General features: G+C 39.2%; 1 protein-coding gene across 1 annotated transcript; it reads left to right on the top strand.

Annotated features, from left to right (window-relative positions):
• The first annotated feature begins 3,436 nt into the window (after window positions 1-3,436).
• Window positions 3,437-16,446, top strand: SLFN11 (schlafen family member 11). The gene is made up of 4 exons (XM_007446591.1): window positions 3,437-4,499; window positions 5,419-5,547; window positions 14,275-14,998; window positions 15,663-16,446. The coding sequence occupies exons 1-4, from the start codon at window positions 3,437-3,439 to the stop codon at window positions 16,444-16,446; spliced, it is 2,700 nt and encodes an 899-aa protein (XP_007446653.1).
• Window positions 16,447-19,894: the final 3,448 nt, after the last annotated feature.

The raw sequence follows: 19,894 nt of genomic DNA, 5'->3' as shown, positions 1-19,894 counted from the left end.
GTAAATCAACTATACTCCAATAAAATTTAAAATAAATAAATAAATAATAAAGATGCTAGTGGCTTGTCTAAAAAACAAAAACCAAATAAGCAAAAAGCAAAACAAACAAAAACAAAACTCTCAATCTTGTTAATTAATCAAATAATTCCTTTTTAATTTTCCAACTTCCTTCTGCCCTTCCATCTATTATTCCTTTTCTTTTGTGTTCCTTTGCAATCTGGTTCTTTTTCTAAGTTCTTTCAATGTTGATGAGAGTCACTCTGTTTAAATTTTTCTCTTTTACCAATATAGGGATTAGGGCTATGGGTTTTTCTCCACATATCGTTTAAGCCATATCATGGTAATCTGATGGACCCTAAACCATACATCTCCAGCAGTCAGATTCTTTGTGTCTCTCACAGCAGTTAGTGTGCCCACGGTGAACGCTCATTGAATGTTTCCTGTGCTAAAAAGTTAATAAATGAAATGTTTCGATGGCATGCTTCAGTATATAATCAAGCAAGAGAGAAAAATGACTGTAGGTTGCAACACATCCCTAAGAGTTTTAAGAGCCCTCTCCTCACTATGGTACTGTTGAGTTTTACTGATTTGCTCAATCACTCCCAAATACAAGTTTTTTTTTGACATCATAAAATCTTAGAATCCACTGATCCTTCTTTTTCCCCATTTCTCAGATCCACCTTCTGCCCTGGCCATCTTTGTTTTCCACCCTATCCACCTAAGAATGCAAAATCCAAAAGTTCAACCACTTTCTTACTAATAATCTAAATTCATATGCCCTACTCGCCTTTAAAAATTTTTTGGAGGCAAAAGTTTTCTTTTTTATGTCATGAATAATTTCAAACTTACAGAAAAATATAGAGAGCAATATAATGAACACCAATATGTCCACCACCCAGTTAATAGGTGAAGTCAATTTTAAAACTTCTTATTATGGAAACTTTTCAAATATGCACAAAAATAGAGAGAAGGAGAGAATAGGAGAGTGAATCTCCATTTATCAATCACCCACCTTCAATAATCATTGATCTTTTGCCAATAAGTGGTACCACTAACCACCCAGTTGCCCAAGCCAAAACCCACTTACTAAATTTTAATCCTTTCTCCTGATCTCTATCTGTTCAATACAGAACCATGTTAATTTTATTTTCTAAATGTCTCTCAGATATACTCACATCTCTTCATTCCCATGGCCCCAACTGTGGCCCAGGCTACCATCATCTCTCACCCGGATTACTGCAAAACCCTCCCTACTGGTTTGCTCCTCTCTAATTAGTTCTCCACCTGTAATTAATAATGTGCCCCCCCTTAATAATTTATCATGCAAAAAATTAACTTTTTGGGTGTGCAGCTCTATGAGTTTTAACACATGAATAGATTCATATAATTACAACCACAATCAGGAAACAGAACAGTTTCATCACCTCAACAAATTCCTTTGCGTTATCCCTTTGTAGTCACACCCTTCCCTCCCCATAACCCTTGGCAACCATGGATCTGTTCTTCATCATTAATGTGTCTTTTAAAATGTCTAGGGATTTCCCTGGTGGTCCAGTGGTAGAGAATCCGCCTTCCAATGCAGGTGACGCGGGTTCGATCCCTGGTCAGAGAACTAAGATCCCACATGCCGCTGGGCAACTAAGCCCACGTGCCGTTACTGAGCTCGCGTGCCTCAGTGAGAGAGCCCACGTGCCAAAAACTACAGAGACCACACACTCTGGACCATGCACGCCATGACCAGAGAGAGAAAACCTGCATGCCACAACTAGAGAGAAGCCTGTGTGCCACAACAAAGAGCCCATGCCACAGCGAAAGATCCTGCATGCCACAACTAAAGACCCAATGCAGCCAAATAAATAAATAAAATAATAAAATGTCTATGTGTTCATGTCACTCCCTTCCTTAAAATCCTTCTTTGGCTTTCCACTGTTGTAAGCAGCATCCCTTTTCTAACTTTCAAGTCTCCTCTTTCACCACTTCCTATCTCCCATCCTGTGTCACTCTTTTTTTTTAGTTCAGTGTAAACTTTTTTAAAAAATGTATTTTATTGGGGCTTCCCTGGTGGCGCAGTGGTTGGGAGTCCGCCTGCCGATGCAGGGGACGCGGGTTCATGCCCCGGTCCGGGAAGATCCCACATGCCGCGGAGCGGCTGGGCCCGTGAGCCATGGCCACTGAGCCTGCGCACCTGGAGCCTGTGCTCTGCAGCGGGAGAGGCCACAACAGTGAGAGGCCCGCGTACCGCAAAAAAAAAAATTATTTTATTGAAGTATAGTTGATTTACAATGTTGTGTTAATTTCTACTGTACAGCAAAGTGATTCAGTTATACATATATATATTCTTTTTCATGTTCTTTTCCATTATGGTTTAGCACAGGATATTGAATATAGTTCCCTGTGCTATACAGTAGGACCTTGTTGTTTATCCATTCTGTATGTAATAGTTTGCATCTACTAATCCCAAACTCCCAGTCCATTCCCTCCGGCCCCTCCCCAGCAACCACAATTCTGTTCTCTATGTCTGTGAATTGGTTTCTGTTTTGTAGGTAGGTTCATTTGTGTCATATTTTAGATTCCACATATAAGTGATATCATACGGTATTTGTCCTCTGTCTGACTTCCTTCACTTAGTATGATAATCTCTAGGTCCACCCATGTTGCTGCAAATGGCATTATTTCATTCTGTTTTATGGCTGAGTAGTATTCCATTGAATATATGTACCACGTCGTCTTTACCCATTCAACTGTCGATGGACATTTAGGTTGTTTCCATACCTCGGCTATTGTAAATAGTGCTGCAATGAAAATTGGGGTGCACGTATATTTTCAAATTATAGTTTTCTCCAGATATATGCCCAGGAGTGGGATTACAGGATCACATGGCAACTCTATTTTTAGTTTATTGAAGAACCTGCATACTGTTCTCCAAAGTGGCTGCACCAATTCACATTCCCACCAACAGTGTAGGTCCGCTGTCACTCTTAAGGTCTGGCCAGACTGAACATCTCTCTACCACTCCAATACACTAATCCCTTTGATGATTTCACGCCTTCCTACATACTTTTCACTCTGACTGTAATGCAATAAATCCTCCTAACCTCAGATTCCTTCACATGGCTAATTAAGATCTTAGTTTAAATGCCCTTTCCTCCAGGAATGCTTCCCTGTTCATATTAGGTCGATTGTTGCTGTTTGGTGCTTCCTTTCAGGGTATGTATCACACATTACTGCAATTACTCTATTCAATGTTTCTGTCCAGACTGTGAGCTCTGACAGTCAGAGCTATGCTTATTTTTTATTTACCACTTAATTTCCAGCCCCCAGCACTTAGCAAGAACTCAATAAATATTTTAAAATAAATTAATAAATGCACTTTTGTGTACTATGCAATCTACTTCTTCATCAACATGATATGTATTTTAATGGTTTCAATTGCAGAATGAACATGGAGGAACATAATTCATCTTTGGTGGTAGAATCATCTTACCCAGACTTGGTCATCAATGTAGGAAAAGTAACTCTTGGTGAGAGAAACAGAAAGGAGCTGCAGAAAATTCAGAGAGAACAAGAGAAGGCAAAAGTCATAAAAGCTGCATGTGCTTTATTAAACTCAGGAGGAGGAGTGATTCAGCTGGAAATGACAAACAACAATGAGCATCCTGTGGAGATGGGACTGGATTTAGAAGAGTCTTTGAGAACACTTATTCTGCCTTCAAATTTGCAGGATTTCTTCAAGACTAAGCAACAAGGGAGGTGTTATTACATTTTTGTTAAGTCTTGGAGCAGTGACACTTTCCCTGAAGACAGTTCCTTTAAGCCCCGCATTTGCAGCCTGAGTTCTTCGTTATACTGTAGATCTGGCACTCGTGTGCTTCCCATGGATTCAAGAGAGGCATTCCGTTTCCTGAAAACCAAGAAAATAAATGCAACAGTCTTGGGGAAAGAACCTTTTGGTGAAGTTGTCAAGGTTATACGTCAAGACCTCCATAACTCGGATCCTACTTACCTAGTTTTCCAAAAAGACCAGCTTGAATACGGTGAAATCGTGCCTTTTCCCGAGTCTCAATTCATAGAGTTTAAGCAGTTCTCTACAAAACACATTCAAGAATATGTGAAAAACATAATTCCAGTGTACATCCCTGCATTTGCAAACACTGAAGGAGGCTATCTTTTTATTGGAGTGGATGATAAGAGTAAGAAAGTTCTGGGATGTGCTAAAGAAAATGTTGACCGTGATTCTTTGAAAAAGAAAATAGAAAACACAATATACAAATTACCTTGTGTCCATTTTTGCCAGTCTCAATGCCAGATAGATTTCACAGTCAAAATCTTGGATGTGTTAGCTGGGGGAGAGCTATATGGCTATGCTTGTGTGATCGGAGTGAAGCCATTCTGTGGTGCACTTTTCTCAGAAGCTCCCTGTTCCTGGATGGTGAAGGACAAGGATATTTGCAAACTGACAACTCAGGAATGGGTAGGCATGGTGATGGACACAGATCCAGGTAAGATGGAGAAAACTCCCTCCCTGTCCTTTCTACCTCTTTGGAACCTGTATATTAAACAGGTTTCCCTCTGTTTCCTATGACTTTGAACTTCTCACACACACTAAATTGTGTGTTTTTTGAATCTTCAACTACCCTACTTTCCATACATGAGAGAATTTTGTTGGGTGATGAGAAGCCCAAATGAAGTATCTTATAAAAGGCAATTTCCCACATCAGATGAAAGAAAATTGTCTGGGGATGATTGCCTTGCAGTGGTGTATTGGAACTGGCTCTTACTGGCTCAAGAGCCATTTGTTAACTTTTCAGGAATGTTTTGAGCCAGTTGTTAAACAGTCATTACTAAAAATTAAGTTTTATAAACTTACAGTTCAATAAATTGTACTTAAAACAAATTTAATAAATACAAAACCTAATGATTTACTACATTTTAAGATTATCTATATGCATGAGGTTATTTACATCTACTGTATCTGTATGATGGAAATACTATAAAATGGTGTATTACGGTGCATGTCTTCCCAACTCTGCATTTAGTGACATCATATTGGTAGCTTAAAATTGTCCATGGTGGGAATATTTACACCACAGATATATGCATAGATAGGTGTACTAAAAGAATGTGCTATGTACCATAAAAGAAATTCAAACAAAATGATATCCAGAAACAGAGGGTGAAGACATATTGAATGGGAAACACATTCAAACTTCCGAATAACATCTCTTTTATGATGGATTTGGCAACTTTCATATGCAGTGAAGGCACTTGTCCATACAGGATGAATGGGGTGTTATCTTGCCATTATGTCTCAAGTCATACCTAGACAGTCATATAATACACCCACTCATAAGGTCTTTTTCAGTGGTGAAGAGATGAAGTAACATGTCAGAATAACATGAATTTCCCTTCTTTGTTAAGATTTTACATGGTTGTGCAAAGACTTTGAATCTCAGCTGAGTCTGTCTAGCGGGCCTCCTCTTAGCAGACCAGTGTACTCCAAGAAAGGCCTGGAACATAAGAAGGATCTCCAGCAACTCTTATTTCCAGGTAGTAACTATGGTTTGCCTACTTGACACCAGCCAGTTTCTATGTTAGGATAAGGGGAGATAAACTGTTATGTTTGTTATTTAAGGTCCTGAAAGTACGCTCTGCAAAACCTATGTGTGCAAGGTGATAATGCTACAAGCATATTGATGATAAGTAGTTTAGAAATGAACCCTCACTGACCTCATTAGCTGAGGCAATACCACATATAGAATCGAGGAACACTGTTGCCCTTAAAGACCTTTCAGTCTTGTAGTTCTCAAATAGGACTGATCATCAGTATTTCTGGTTACTTTAAAAAGTACAGATACCTGCTCCCCACTCCAGACTTCGTAAATTAAAATACCTGAGGATAGCACCTTATAATGTGTATTTTTTCCACAGGATTCTGACACTCATCCATATTGGAAACTTTTTATCTAGTTGAACTAGAGGCATACATTGCACTAGGAGCAAACAATTGCCCTCCTCTGCCGAATTTTCCAGAGGAGTGCAGGAAAAGTATGAAACAAGAATATGAAACAGGGCTTCCCTGGTGGCGCAGTGCTTGAGAGTCCGCCTGCCGATGCAGGAGACGCGGGTTCGTGCCCCGTTTCGGGAGGATCCCACATGCCGCGGAGCGGCTGGGCCCGTGAGCCATGGCCGCTGGGCCTGCGCGTCCGGAGCCTGTGCTCCGCAAATGGGAGAGGCCACGACAGTGAGAGGCCCGCATAACGCAAGAAAAAAAAAAAAAAAAAAAGAATATGAAACAAGAATAAAGTTTTGTATGAAACAAGAATAAAGTTTTATATCAAGATGGAACACAAAACAAATAAAATGAAGATCAATTACAATATCCATGAACATGTTTTGGGTTTAGGAGAAACAATCGTGTAAAAGCGCGAAATCACGTTTCAGAACCAAGGACAATGCCTGTCCTCTGCTCTCATCCTTTGCTCCCACCATGATAGGCTTTAGCTATGAGTCCATTGTTGTCCTCTTTTTACACTTCTGGAGAGGAAGAACGACTTAATCAACTCTATGAAGTAAATCAATGGCTTATCTGGCTCTAGAATCTGATGCACAAATGTCCTATATATGTGTAAATATCTATTGAGGGCCATTAAGTTAATAAATAATGACTGTTCAATTTAAGATTTTATTTTTCACCTTACCTAATTGAGGTCTTTGCATTCGCTTGCATATCAAATTTATATTTTAAAAACTGTCCACAATAAACAGTATTAGATCCAAGAGTAAACATAAGCATTGGTAATTACTCGCTAAACTCAGTAAACTCTGATTTAGTAGAGCTTATTATCATGGAATAAATTATATCTAAAAACAAAATACTGGGCTTTATCCTCATAGAGTGATAACCTATTATTCTGGTATAAAAAAAATCAATTTTCCAGGAATTGTACCAAACATTTGAGGAATAAACACTTCCAACACAATTTAAACTTTTCCAGAGCCATAGAAAAAGAATGAAAATTCCCAGGTTATTTTTTAAATGGGAGTAACAGTATTTGCAATACTTGACAGAGATAGCATAAAAAAGAAAAATTCAGACTAATCTTACTTGTGAATGAAGACACAAAGACAGAACTCCAAGAACGAAAGGATGGATAAACATTAAGAGAGTTATTACTATAATCTATCATTTCTATACATTTATGCAGAAAAAATTTTATGATTGTCTTCTAATATACTGAAAAGGTTTTGAAAAATATTAATATACATTTTGATTTTTAAAAGATTCCATAAAATACGAACCCATAGGGCTTCCCTGGTGGCGCAGTGGTTGAGAGTCCGCCTGCCAATTCAGGGGACACGGGTTCGTACCCTGGTCCGGGAGGATCCCACATGCCGCGGAGCGGCTGGGCCCGTGAGCCATGGCCGCTGAGCCTGTGCGTCTGGAGCCTGTGCTTCGCAACGGGAGAGGCCACAACAGTGAGAGGCCCGTGTACCGCAAAAAAAAAAAAACGAACCCATCGATACTTTTCTTTAAAGATTTTTTAACTTATTTTTTTAACATTTTTTTATTCAAACAAAGTCACAAAAATTGTAATCATCCTTATCAGTTCACTCAGTCCCATGTAATTAATTTTTTTAACTTGATCTTTTGTTAGCACTTTTATGGATTCATCAGTTTTCCATTAGAGTTCTGAAAATGCTTATTCATTCAGTTCAGCAGTATAGTCAGTTACCAGAAACCTGTACATGTCAGAGTCTTTTCCATGAATTCCTCGAAGATGAAACCCTTTTATAGTAACATTTTTGCAAAAGCATCAGAGTACACCCAGAACTGTCTGTAAATGACAAAAGACTTAAAAATGACCACAGCTAATTATTTGATGAAAGTTCATAATAATGCAATTGACAAGGAAATTTAGTTATTTCTGAGATATACATTTTAAAGTAATAACTAGAATTATGCCTTATAACATTATAACAGAACATATAAGAGTTTTAGGAATTTCATGTAATGTCTGAAACATTTATATTAACATATTTCCATACAAATAACCCAAAGAAAGTTTAGTATTAGTTTTTTGGTTTTGGGTTTTTTTTTTAATTTTTAAATTTTATTTATTTTTTTATTCAGTAGGTTCTTATTAGTCATCAATTTTATACACATCAGTGTATAAATGTCAATCCCAATCGCCCAATTCAGCACACCACCATCCCCACCCCGCCACGGCTTTCCCCGCTTGGTGTCCATACATTTGTTCTCTACATCTGTGTCTCAACTTCTGCCCTGCAAACCGGTTCATCTATACCATTTTTCTAGGTTCCACATACATGTGTTAATATACGATATTCGTTTTTCTCTTTCTGACTTACTTCACTCTGTATGACAGTCTCTAGATCCATCCACATCTCAACAAATGACTCAATTTCGTTCCTTTTTATGGCTGAGTAGTATTCCATTGTATATATGTACCACAACTTCTTTATCCATTCATCTGTTGATGAGCATTTAGGTTGCGCCCATGACCTGGCTATTGTAAATAGTGCTGCAGTGAACATCGGGGTGCATGTGTCGTTTTGAATTATGGTTTCCTCTGGGTATATGCCCAGTAGTGGGATTGCTGGATCGTACGGTAATTCTATTTTTAATTTTTTAAGGAACCTCCATACTGTTCTCCATAGTGGCTGTATCAGTTTACATTCCCACCAACAGTGCAAGAGGGTTCCCTTTTCTCCACACCCTCTCCAGCATTTGTTGTTTGTAGATTTTCTGATGATGCCTGTTCTAACTGGTGTGAGGTGATACCTCATTGTAGTTTTCATTTGCATTTCTCCAATAATTAGTGATGTTGAGCAGCTTTTCATGTGCTTCTTGGCCATCTGTATGTCTTCTTTGGAGAAATGTCTATTTAGCTCTTCTGCCCATTTTTGGATTGGGGTGTTTGTTTCTTTAATATTGAGCTGCATGAGCTGTTTATATATTTTGGAGATTAATCCTTTGTCCGTTGATTTATTTGCAAATATTTTCTCCCATTCTGAGGGTTGTCTTTTCGTCTTGTTTATGGTTTCCTTTGCTGTGCAAAAGCTTTGAAGTTTCATTAGGTCTCATTTGTTTATTTTTGTTTTTATTTCCATTACTCTAGGAGGTGGACCAAAAAATATCTTGCTGTGATTTATGTTAAAGAGTGTTCTTCCAATGTTTTCCTCTAAGAGTTTTATAGTGTCCGGTCTTACATTTAGGCCCACCTCCTAAAAAGTTATTTTTTAAATTAAATTTTATTTTTTTAATAAATTCATTTTATTTATTTCTTTTTGGCTGGGTTGGGTCTTCATTGCTGCGCACAGGCTTTCTGTAGTTGTGGCGAGCGGGGGTACTCTTCATTGCAGTGCGCAGGCTTCTCATGGCAGTGGCTTCTCTTGTTGCGGAGTAAGGGCTCTAAGCATGCGGGCTTCAGTAGTTGTAGCACACGGGCTCAGTAGTTGTGGCAACTAAGCATGGACATAGTTGCTCTGCGGCATGTGGGATCTTCCCGGACCAGGGCTTGAACTTGTGTCCCCTGCATTGGCAGGCGGATTCTTAACCACTGTGCCACCAAGGAAGCCCTAGATACTTCTTTAACATACTTATACCTATATATCTATATCTATCAATATCCCCCAAAGACCATTATGTTAATTGGGAGATATTAGAGGCATTCTATTAAATTTGGGAAAAAAACCATCATTGCACTGCTACAACTTTTGTGCAATATTAATTAGCCAATGCAATTAGATAAGAGAAAGAAATTAGAGGGATAAAAATTGAAGCAGCTAGGACTATATTCAAGAGAGCCTAAAGAAAAACACTATAAACAATAAAAGATTTCAGATTGAATATAAATAATTGTTTTAATAGAATTATATGAAGCATATGTCAAAATTAATATGCAAAATTCAGTATCCTGCTATAACAAACAAATCAAAGAAAATACCCAATTTTCAATAGCAACAAAAATTTAAAATATCTAAGATAAACCTATCTGAGAAAAAATTTTAAACAATATTGAAGGACACAGAAGAAGGATAAAATGGAAACACATGTCATGTTCTTGAAAGGAAGAAAGCTGTCAGTTTTCTCTAAGTTATTTTATAAACTTAATGAGATATCAATTTTAAAAAAAACCCAAGAGATTAACTTAATCTAAGCAATCTTATCCTAAAGTTCCAGTGGAAAAATAAACAAGCAAGAAGAGCCAGGAAATAAAAACCTGAAAAAGAAGAGCAAAAAGAAGGGCTATCCAGATATTAAATCATTATAAAACCTCAAATAAAAATAGAGTTGTATTGGCATATAACTAGATCAAGGGTACAGGACAGAAGGTCCAGAAATAGTTGCAAACACATCAGAATTTAGTTCGTGATGGAATTGGCCTTTCAAGTGGAGAAGAAAGGATGTTTCAATAAAGAGATATTGGGAAAACTGGATGGCAATTTATTTTTAAACAGATGGATTCACGCTTTATGACATATACCAACATAAGCTCTAAATCGATCAAGAATTTTAAAAAATTAAAGCCATAAATGTTCTAGAAGAAGACATTTGTAAATGCCTTTATACTTTTGGCATGAGGATTAGAAAAGTCAAGATTCAAAATCCAAAAGCCGTGAAAGTAGACTGATATATATGATTACATTAAAAGATAAGCATTGTGCATGGCTAAAGCAACTAAATAGAAAGTCAAAGGGCCATTGACCAGCTAGGAAAAATATTTGCAACTCATATTACAAACAAAGGGCCAATGTCTCTAATATATCAATATAAACAGCTTCCAAAAGTTGATAAGGATAAAGAATAACTTAAAAGAAAAATCAACGGGGCTTCCCTGGTGGCACAGTGTTTAAGAATCCGCCTGCTAATGCAGGGGACAGGTGTTCGATCCCTGGCCGGGGAAGATGCCACATGCCGCGGAGCAACTAAGCCTGTGCGCTACTGAGCCCACGTGCCACAACGACTAAAGCCCGTGCACCTAGAGCCCATGCTCTGCAACAAGAGAAGCCATCGCAATGAGAAGCCCGTGCAACACAATGAAGAGAAGCCCCAGCTTTCTACAACTAGAGAAAGCCCGCACACAGTAAGGAAGACCCAACACAGCCAAAAATAGAAACAATTAAATTAATTAATTAAAAAGAAAAATCAACAAAGTCAGTTCAGAGCAAATACAATTCAAATGGCTTTCAAACATTTGAAAAGATGCTTAATATTAATCAAAATAAGAGACTTGCAAATTAAAACAAGCTATCATTTTTATCTATTGGATGGTAAAAAATTAAAAAATCTGACATCTTCTATATGCTGCGCTATGGGGAAACAAGCCTTCTCGTACATTACTGGCAGGAGTGCATATTGGTACAACTCCATTGGAGGACAGCTTGGTAATATCTATCAGAATTACAAATGCATTTACCCTTTTACCCAGTAATCCTACTGCTGGGACTTTATTCTTTATATATACCTGCATGAATACAAAATACACAAGGTTACTCATTGTAATATTCTCATAATAGCAAAAGGTTGAGGGGGAACACTCAAGAACCCATCAATAGGGACATATGTCACATCCATAAGATGGCATGTTAGACAACTGTGGGAAAAAATAAGGAAGTTCTTTATGTACTGATATGGAAATATCTGGACAGTTTGCTACCTATTGTGTAAGAAAGGGGGAAATATTTGCTGGTATTTGCACAAAGAAGTTTTGGAAGACTAGCTGAGAAACTGAAAAAAAAAGGGTCTGTGTTAGAGGAGTAGGATGGGCTTGGGAAGGGAGGAAATGGAGTGAATAGAAAGAGGAATGTTTTGGTATTTGGACTATGGGACTGTATTACCTAATTAAAACGATTTTTTGAAGGAAATTTTCACTTTCAGAGACCACTATCATTAGATTCTGAGCTCTCACAGTAGTAACTAATCTGTTCGGTTTTGGTTTTGCAACTGGACTCCAAATACTAAGAATAGGGATGTCCTCATTACATTAACTATTACTATTGATTGACAATAGTTTAGCTTCAGATTAAACACTGTAAATCTTTCTTTTGAAAAAAATGCAATGACTGAAAAAGAAATTTTGTCTATACCTGGAGTGATGGGTTCTAGAGAAAGTCAGGGGTTAGAGTAGTAGATCAGATTCAACCAACCCCCAAAGACCTTCATCCTGATGTCCTAGACTGTTAGAAGCCCTCACCTGAGTTCCTGTAGTTGGAAAACCATCAGTCTGGACACTTCAGTGCTCTGTTTTTAAAGATTTCCCTAGATCACCTACTGTATAGCACAGGGAACTCTGCTCAATATGCTGTAATTTAAATGGGAAAAGATTTTGAAAAAGAATAGATACATGTATATGTATAACTGAATCACTTTGCCATACACCTGAAACTAACACAACATTGTTAATAACTATACTCCAATATAAAATATTTTTTAAAAAACCACATACACACACACACAAAAAGATTTCCCTAGATCCATGAAGAGATTAGTGCCTAGTATGGATACAAAGTTCTGGGGAACTCTGAGGAGAGAACAAACATGGGAGTTCTAGAAGAAATGAGAGGAATTTATCAGGTGGCAAAAGTAGAAGAGGGCATTCGAGTCTCAGGCACACCTACACAAAGGCACAGAGGCCCCAGTTCACATGGAGAGTGGTAACTACTCTGGTGCACGTGGAGTGGTGGATATTTATTGACACCTAGTCTGGCCCCTATAATTGGTTAAGTGCCATGTGGAATATCCAAGAAATGAAAGGGACACTTCTTGTCTTCACATAATTTCCTTAGGAAGCATGTCCCATTATATAATTAAAGAAAAATAAGACCTATTTGACGATGAGGCAAAACATATTTGCTATGAACATCAAATGCTTTAGTGACATTATCCATTTAGCAGGCAGGGGTAGTCTGTGTGGCTTGCAAGGCCACAGTAGAGACAAGAGAGGGTCTGGTGTCTGAGACAGCACTGGGTCCAGACTCTGGCTCTGCCATTTCCCAGTGGTGTGACCATGGGCAAGGCACCTGACCGGTTTGAGTTCCATTTACTCATCTGAAAAAGAGAACAGTAAGTATATCTGCCTTGCAGAATTGTGAGAACCATAGATGTGTGCACACTCCCTGGTACAAATGATGTGTTTTCTTATTTTATACTTTTCTTATTTTATACTTCCTTTGTTTTCTAAAGCTGCATTTTAAACATATCCTTATATTACCCTATTCCATCCATCCCAAGATGCATGTTTCCCCCAGCCTTTTAACATCTCCAAAATCTGGATATGTCCCATAATAGAGTCCATCTCCTACTCACCATTATCCAGGTTGCAGGCAAAATCAAGTTGTGCAAACACCTGGTACAAGTGAGAGAGCACCACCACAAGGAACAATAAACAACTACCAATGAAATATGGGTAATTTCACTGGAAATTAACCCTACGGATCCAGATTCTGGTAGGTGATCTGACACCACCACAATAGGATGACAACAATCTCTTCATTTTTTCCCTCCCTTTGGAACAAATGATCATTGACATAAGTTTAAAACCCTACAGCACAAGTTTATTCTCATGTCACAACATTGTTCCTTGCTCCTTCATGACAAAGGGTAGACTCTTGTGATAGATGCATTATTACATAGATCTGTAAGTGAGTTATGCCTAAGGAGAGTTATCTCAGAGTCTAATCTTAGGATCTCCCAGTGGAGGGCTGCACAGAGATCCCTCCTAGTAAAGTTTTCATAGCTCCATCTTCTCCACAGATATTTAATGAGCACCTTCTTCCTGGGAGGGCTCTTCCTACCTCCATCAATGGGGACTGTTAAGGGACATTTTGAGATTCAGGGGCTTTAAAGTAGGAAGGGAAAGAGAACTAACATTTCTCAAGCAGCTACAATGAGCAGATACCTTTATGCTATTTCATTTATTCCTCACCATAAGAGATGTGCTATTTTTGTACATGTGGATTTTTGTTTGTTTTACAGATGAGGGAACAGAGTCTTAGGTTAAGGAATTTCCCAAGGTCATAAACGTAATAAGCACATAGGCTTAGATGAAGTGTGTCAGACTTTTCAAGGCTTCTTTTCCTTCACTGTAATATAATAATATTGGCAAAAGAATGTATACAAAAATAAGTAACATCATAATTAATAAAATTAATTATAATTAAGTGTAAGTGTAGTAATTTTGATTAATTACAATTAATCATTAAAATAAATGTGATTTTTGCCACTAAATTTATAATTCTTTCCATATCTAGTGCTACCAGGATGTCTGCAATATACTCCCAAATCCCTCTGGAAGGAGCTGTCTTCACAGAATGAAGGTTTGGAGGAATTAATAAATATGCAAATATATCCATTCTCCCAGGGAATTTTAATCCTTTCTAGAAGCTGGGCTGTGGACCTGAACTTGCAAGAGAAGCAAGCAGTCATCTGTGATGCTCTGCTGATAGCATGGAACAGTCCCCCCATTCTCTACACCATTCTCAGGGAGCAGGATGCAGATGAGCAGTCCTATTGCACCAGCACCGCCTTCACTCTGAAGCAGAAGCTGGTGAACATGGGGGGCTACTCTGGAAATGTGTGCGTCATTACCAAGGTCCTCCACCTGAGTCCTCAGAGCAATGCAGAGTCCTCAGAGGGTGCAGCATCCCTGATTGATTACCCCAGGTCCTATTACTTTGCAAGCACTCAGCAAATGGAAGCTTTGTTGCAGTCCCTCGTGATTGTCTTGCTTGGCTTCAGATCTTTCTTGAGTGACCAGCTTGGCTGTGAGGTTTTAAATCTGCTCACAGCCAAGCAGTATAAGATCTTCTCAAAAAACCTCCGCAAGAACAAAGAGTTGTTTATCCATGGCTTACCTGGCTCAGGGAAGACAGTCATGGCTGTGAAGATCACGGAGAAGATCAGGAATACGTTTCACTGTGAGGCAAATGAAATTCTCTACATTTGTGAGAACCAGCCTCTGAGGAAATTTATCAGGTAAGCAGTTGGATCTTTTTTTTTTTTGGCCACACCCCATGGCTTATGGGGATTGAACCCAGGGCCACGGCAGAGAAAGCACCCAGTCCTAACCACTGGACGGGCAGGGAAGTCCCAAGCAGTTGGACCTTATTGTCAGCAAATGAGGTTTAGTCTAAATTCCCTCCAAATCACCTTGTTCCTTTTTTAAATTATTATTATTTTCAATTTTTTTTCAATTAATTAATTAATTTATTTTTGGCTGCACTGGGTCTTCATTACTGCACACAGGCTTTCTCTAGTTGCAGCCAGTGGGGGCTACTCTTCGTTGAGGTGCTCGGGCTTCTCCTTGCTGTGGCTTCTCTTGTTGTGTCGCTCAGGCTCTAGGGTGCCCAGGCTTCAGTAGTTGCAGCACGCGGGCTTAGTAGTTGTGGCGCACGGGCTTAGTTGCTCCGTGGCACGTGGGATCTTCCTGGACCAGGGATCGAACCCGTGTCCCCTGTATTGGCAGGTGGATTCTTAACCACTGCGCCACCAGGGAAGTCCGTGAATCACCTTGTTCCTTGAGAGTAAGATGGTAAAATGATCCGTGACAACAGTATCGTGTTCATAGGAGTATGATAGAGTAATTTTCCTCCTTTATTGACTCAGAGAAAACCTGAATGTGTCTTTTTAATTTTTACAGTGACAAAAAAATCTGCCATGCAGTGACCCGGAAAACCTTCATGAAAAATGACTTTAAAAAGATTCAACACATCATCATCGATGAAGCTCAGAATTTCCGCAGTGAAGATGGGGACTGGTATGGCAAAGCGAAGACCATCACTCAGAGAGACAAGGATTGCCCAGGAATTCTCTGGATCTTTCTAGACTACTTTCAGACCAACCACGTGGAGTGCAGCGGCCTCCCTGCTCTCTCAGCCCAGTATCCAAGGGAAGAGCTCACCAGAGTGGTCCGCAATGCATATCAAATAGCTGAATACTTACAACATGTATTGCAGGAGGTCAGAAAAAATCCTCCACCTAACATCCCCCTTGAGTCCCTGCAGATGCTTCTTGAAGCTGAATGGGCTCAGGTTGTTCAGGGAACCTTAAATATTAAGGAAAACTTGACTCTGAATAAAATAGCCACACATGTGGCAGACACTTGCAAGCTTCTCTTTGAAAGGGGCTATTCTCCCAAGGACATCGCTGTGCTTGTTAGCACCACAAGAGATGTGGAGTGTTACAAGCAGGAGCTCTTGAGAGCAATGAGGAAGATAAAGGTAGTGCACTTCACCAATGCGAGTAACATGTCAGGTGGTGATATTGTGTTGGACAGTGTCCGAAGATTCTCTGGCCTGGAAAGGAACATCGTGTTTGGGATCCATCCAAAGACAGTTGAGCCAGCTATCTTACACAACTTTCTTGTCTGTCTGGCATCCAGAGCAAATCAACAGCTACATATTCTGTGGCACCGTGACGTTTAGGAAGAATTCCAAACCAAAACAAGATGAAGCGATTACTATGTAAATGTCCATAAGTGACAATCCGCTTGGTATTGGGAGAAACTTCTCTTTTCTGTTCATAGGTCAGCTAGAGATTTGGGCAGAGCTGACACACAGAATTTGGAACTTTCCCTCTCTGGCTCTCTCCTTTCAGGGATTCCTCCCCTACCTCCTTTCAGCAGCTATTGTCCCAAACTCTGTCCCCAATTCTTCCACCCAGAATGATAGTGGTTTTCTGAAGGAGATTTAACCACCCTGCACAGCACAGACTATGACCCACCCTGCGGTTAAAAACCATAAAAACAATACACTCGTCCTGTGGCCATTCTAAGTCTGGACCTCCACAGTGCAATTCTTTGTTTTTTAAAATTTGTCCAGGGTTTATATTTATCTGCAGAAGGGTGGCCTGGTAGAAACTACCTTGGCCATACCAGAAGCAGAATTTTTGGTTCCTGAATTCTTGACATTTCTCTTTGCTATATTGATCCAGGACTTGGGAGATTCCCAAGATAATTCAAACTGTGACCAAGTGGGCCTTAATAATTTTGACAGAACAGAGAGCACCGATAAAATTATTTACTCCTTTAAAACTGTAATCTCGGGCTTCCCTGGTGGTGCAGTGGTTGAGAGTCCGCCTGCCGATGCAGGGGACGCGGGTTCGTGCCCCGATCCGGGAAGATCCCACATGCCGCGGAGCGGCTGGGCCCGTGAGCCATGGCCGCAGAGCCTGCGCGTCCGGAGCCTGTGCTCCGCAACGGGAGAGGCCACAGCAGTGAGAGGCCCGTGTAACGCAAAAAAAAAAAAAAACAACAACTGTAATCTCCATTTTTTTTTTTGCCCTCAGAATAACCCACATCAAGCTTTAATTGTGATAGTAAGCATTAATTGTCACTTTACTGAGAAATTGTAGGCCTTTAGAAAACAAAAATAAAGCCGTTTTCTCTGGCTTTCAGTGAGAGATAGCATTAGAAACCAAAATCTGGTTCTAAAGATACACATAGGCCATTAAGTAAACAGAGCTAGGAAAGTTACAGCCTTTACAGATCAACTTCTCAACTCAGCTCTACGTATTGTTCTATAACATATCAACTTAAATTTTAAGTCAAGTACATTCTTGAACTGTATTTTTCCCCTTTACTTTTATATTTTGGTGGGCTACTGTTATGGACTGAAAGTTTGTGTCCCCCTGAAATTCATAGGTTAAAGCCCTAACGTTTAGTGTGGCTGTTTTTGTAGATTTGTAAGGAAGTAGTTACAGCTAAATGAAGTCATAAGATTGGGCCTTGATCTCATAGGATTAGAGTCCTTATGAGAAGAGACACCCAAGAGCTCTCTCTGTCCCTCTCTCTGTGCACACATAAACAAAAGGTCATGTGAGCACAGAGAGAGATGGCGGCTACCTCCAAGCCAAGAGAAGAAGCCTCAGAATGAAACAATCCTACTGACACCATGATTTTGGACTTCCCAGCATCTAGAACTATGTGAAATAAATTTCTGTGTTTAAGCCACCCAGTCTGTGGTATTTTGTTATTGCAGCCTGAGCAGACGAATATAGTCACAAAATTATTCTTTGAACATCAATGTTATCACTTAATAATGCTAATACAATGACTTATTTTTCTGTTTATACAAAACATTTAAAAAATGTTTCTAATCTAAAAAATAACAATAAAATATTTGTATAACAAATGGAAATTTAAATATTACATGACTAATATTCCACATATTAGTAATCCTAGTCTACTGATTTCCTCCATATTGCAAGTTGTGAATTTTTCTGCCTGTCTTTCTCCTATCTGTGTTTCCTCATGGAATTCCAGCCTCTTGCCTTGAAACCGTAGGCTCTTCTAACTTCAGCGAAATAAAATATATCAGCAAAATAAGGGAAAAAAATGTTCTTTCTTTCTGACTACATTAAATCAGATACAACTCTGTACCAAACAGTTATCCTTGTAAATGTTGCTTCTAATAAATTGGTTTTGTAAGATCCCTGGACTTGAGTTGCAATGTCTGTGAAAGTAATTCTTTAGAAGTCTAATTCTGGAGCGAAGACTGCCACCATGTCCTGCCGCTGTCCACCGCACAGGGGTGGGGTGTTGCTCCAGGACCTTGCTTCAGACGTGTAAGTTCCCACATCCATTAAACCATTGATGTGTCTGTTGCTGACCCTGGGCTCTTTCTTCAGTCTTGAAGCTGGACAAGCACAGGCATTGTAGGCCTGCAGGGTGCAGCCCAATAATTAGTGGAGCCAGCCAGGAGACTGAGGAAACTCCCATGAGCGCCAAGATGTCAGAAAATACAGGATGGGGAATGGAAAGTTGCAGGGGCCGTCCACCAGCGTGTGGGGCCCGAAAGTTGCAGGGGTGATCCTGAGGTTGCTGTCCTTGCTGAATGGGGGCTCCCAAGAGATCTGCAGAATAATGGCCTCCAACGGCTCTGCTATTGTATCAAATGAGCTAAGCTATCTTTCTAGAAGGAATTGGTATTTCTCTGTGCCTTTGAGATATATATGATCTACGTGGGCTCTCTGGAACTTTAATCTTATGTGATCTCTAAGAGTAAAGGAGAAAAAATAGCTTTTAGGTAAACTCTATAGAAATAATTATGTTTTGGGAATGTCTATTTAAAGTAGTCTCTCTAGATTTTGGTAACTTGAAAATAAAGTTGAAGGAAGAGAATTCATGGGTCATTTCAAATAGGATAAAATATTAATTGCTGGGCAAGTCTAAGTTAATCTACCTTTGCCTGCTTAGAAGAGGAAGAGTCAAGCATTAAGTTTTCCAATCAGGAAGTGCACAAATACTTGCTTCTTGGTTTTTGCCAGAGATTAAGGTTTTCAAGGGTTAAGGTTATAATCAGTCATAATTCCTGTAACCAAGTTTCTTTATTGATTACATTGTGATTAGGTGTTTAACTGTGCCTTTTAAGTCTTTTGTCATTTGTAGACAGTTATTGTTGTACTCTAATGTTTTGGCAAAAATGCTTCATCTTCAAGAAGATTCATACCATTGTAAAGCAATTATACTCCAATAAAGATGTTAAAAAAAAAAAAGATTCATAGGAAGGACTTTTTGACCGTAACAGGTCTTTGATAAATTTCAGATCACACTGCTGAACTGGGTAAGGACTTAAAGAATGCTAATGGAAGAATTAATGGCTTCATAAAAATTTAACAGAAGGATTGGTTACTGAGTGAACTGGTGAGTATGGTAATAATGTTTATGGGTTTTGTCTGGAATGTTACTGGTTTTGATCTGGGTTTTGCAGATATGGGGAAGCCCTTCCCCTCAAGTTGGTTATGATTTATAGCAATTTGGTAAACTACACCTGTGGGTAAAATTCAAGCATTTTTCTTTTCTCTCTCTGCCTGGTCCCTCCAGAAACTGGGGACTTTTGGGTTCAGAGCAACCTTACAAAGTGAATGGGAAAG

Source organism: Lipotes vexillifer, unplaced genomic scaffold (assembly GCF_000442215.2).
Source record: "Lipotes vexillifer unplaced genomic scaffold, Lipotes_vexillifer_v1.1 scaffold572, whole genome shotgun sequence".
Taxonomy (NCBI): domain Eukaryota; kingdom Metazoa; phylum Chordata; class Mammalia; order Artiodactyla; family Lipotidae; genus Lipotes; species Lipotes vexillifer.
Note: the sequence above shows the minus strand (reverse complement) of the source record. Positions and strands in the feature narration are given on the sequence as shown.